General features: G+C 63.6%; 1 protein-coding gene across 1 annotated transcript; it reads right to left on the bottom strand.

The window, feature by feature from the left end:
- Positions 1-168: 168 nt before the first annotated feature.
- On the bottom strand, positions 169-1,117 carry LOC103728347 (E3 ubiquitin-protein ligase NEURL1B; the record flags this gene model as incomplete). The annotated part of the gene is made up of 2 exons (XM_008826397.2): positions 169-323; positions 556-1,117. Coding segments are annotated over 2 exons (717 nt in total), but the record flags the coding sequence as incomplete, so codon positions are not given.
- Positions 1,118-1,127: the final 10 nt, after the last annotated feature.

Raw genomic sequence — 1,127 nt, 5'->3', positions numbered from 1 at the left:
GGGGGGGGGGTGGGGGGGGTGTCCCTCCATCCCCAGTGGTGGGCCATATACACATACATATATACATACTTAAGAGACATGTACAGTGTCAAGGTCATGGGAGCAGACTTGTACCCAGGGAGCATACCCACACACAGTTGGAATTTCTCTCAGGCCTCCCCAACCCACCCTGAGCCCCTTCACAGTGAGCCTGGCTCTGGCTGCTACATCTGACTCCCGCTTGGCATAAGCTCGACTGCTGGGTGAATAAATGAATAGGAGCCAGAGGAGTAAACACATGCCAGGATGAGTGGGTCCAGGAACAGCTGAGTAAACCAGGGTACCTGGGAGTGAAGGAAGAGGAGAGAATGGATGAGTAGCAGCGGGAGGAAGGAGCTAGGGAGCCTGGCTGGGCGGGGGCATGGGCTCTGAGTCCACCCCATGTGGGTTCCCTCCTGGCTCTACAACACCTCTGTGGCTCAGTTTCCTCCTGTGCAAACTGGGAAGCGCAGCTGCGGTGGAAAGGGGTCGGGAAGGTGAGGATGTTAGAGATGCGCTGGCTGTGTCGTGACCTACCCAGTAGCTGGACCTCGTCAGTGATGCCGTAGACGTCGATGAGGGCCCAGAGCGGGCCGCCCACGGACACGCCGCAGTGGAAAAGCACGGGCTCGCCATCGTTGACGCTATAGAAGACACGGCCGTGGCGGTCGGCCCAGTAGGCCAGCACCGTGTCGCGCAGTGCCAGGTTCTCGGGCAGCGCCTTGGCCCAGTAGCCAGGCCGCGTGACCAGGTCGGGACAGGCGTACTTGGGGATGTCCTGCGCGCTCATGAGCGAGGGGTCGTGCGCCGTGAAGCCAAAGCGCAGCGCGCCGCTCCAGCCGGGGCGCACGGCCACCAGGCGCAGCCGCACCTGCTCGTACAGGCGGATGGGCCGCTGCGTGAAGGTGACTCCGTTGCAGAAGCTGTTGCGCCGCGTGGCCCGGCGCGAGTGGCCGTCCAGCCGCACGTTCTTGCCTTTGGCCTGCGCGTGGAAGCGCGGCGCCTCGCCCAGGACCGCCCGCCGCTCAGGACCAGGGCCACAGCAGGGTCGGGTGGCCAGGAGGCGCGCAGGAGGGCTGGAATCTGCAGAGATGAAGAGAGGGGAGGCA

The sequence above is a fragment of the Nannospalax galili genome, unplaced genomic scaffold, assembly GCF_000622305.1.
Source record: "Nannospalax galili isolate Female #2095 unplaced genomic scaffold, S.galili_v1.0 C48689609, whole genome shotgun sequence".
NCBI lineage: Eukaryota > Metazoa > Chordata > Mammalia > Rodentia > Spalacidae > Nannospalax > Nannospalax galili.
The sequence above is the reverse complement of the archived record's forward strand: the minus strand, read 5'-3'. Positions and strand labels throughout refer to the sequence as shown.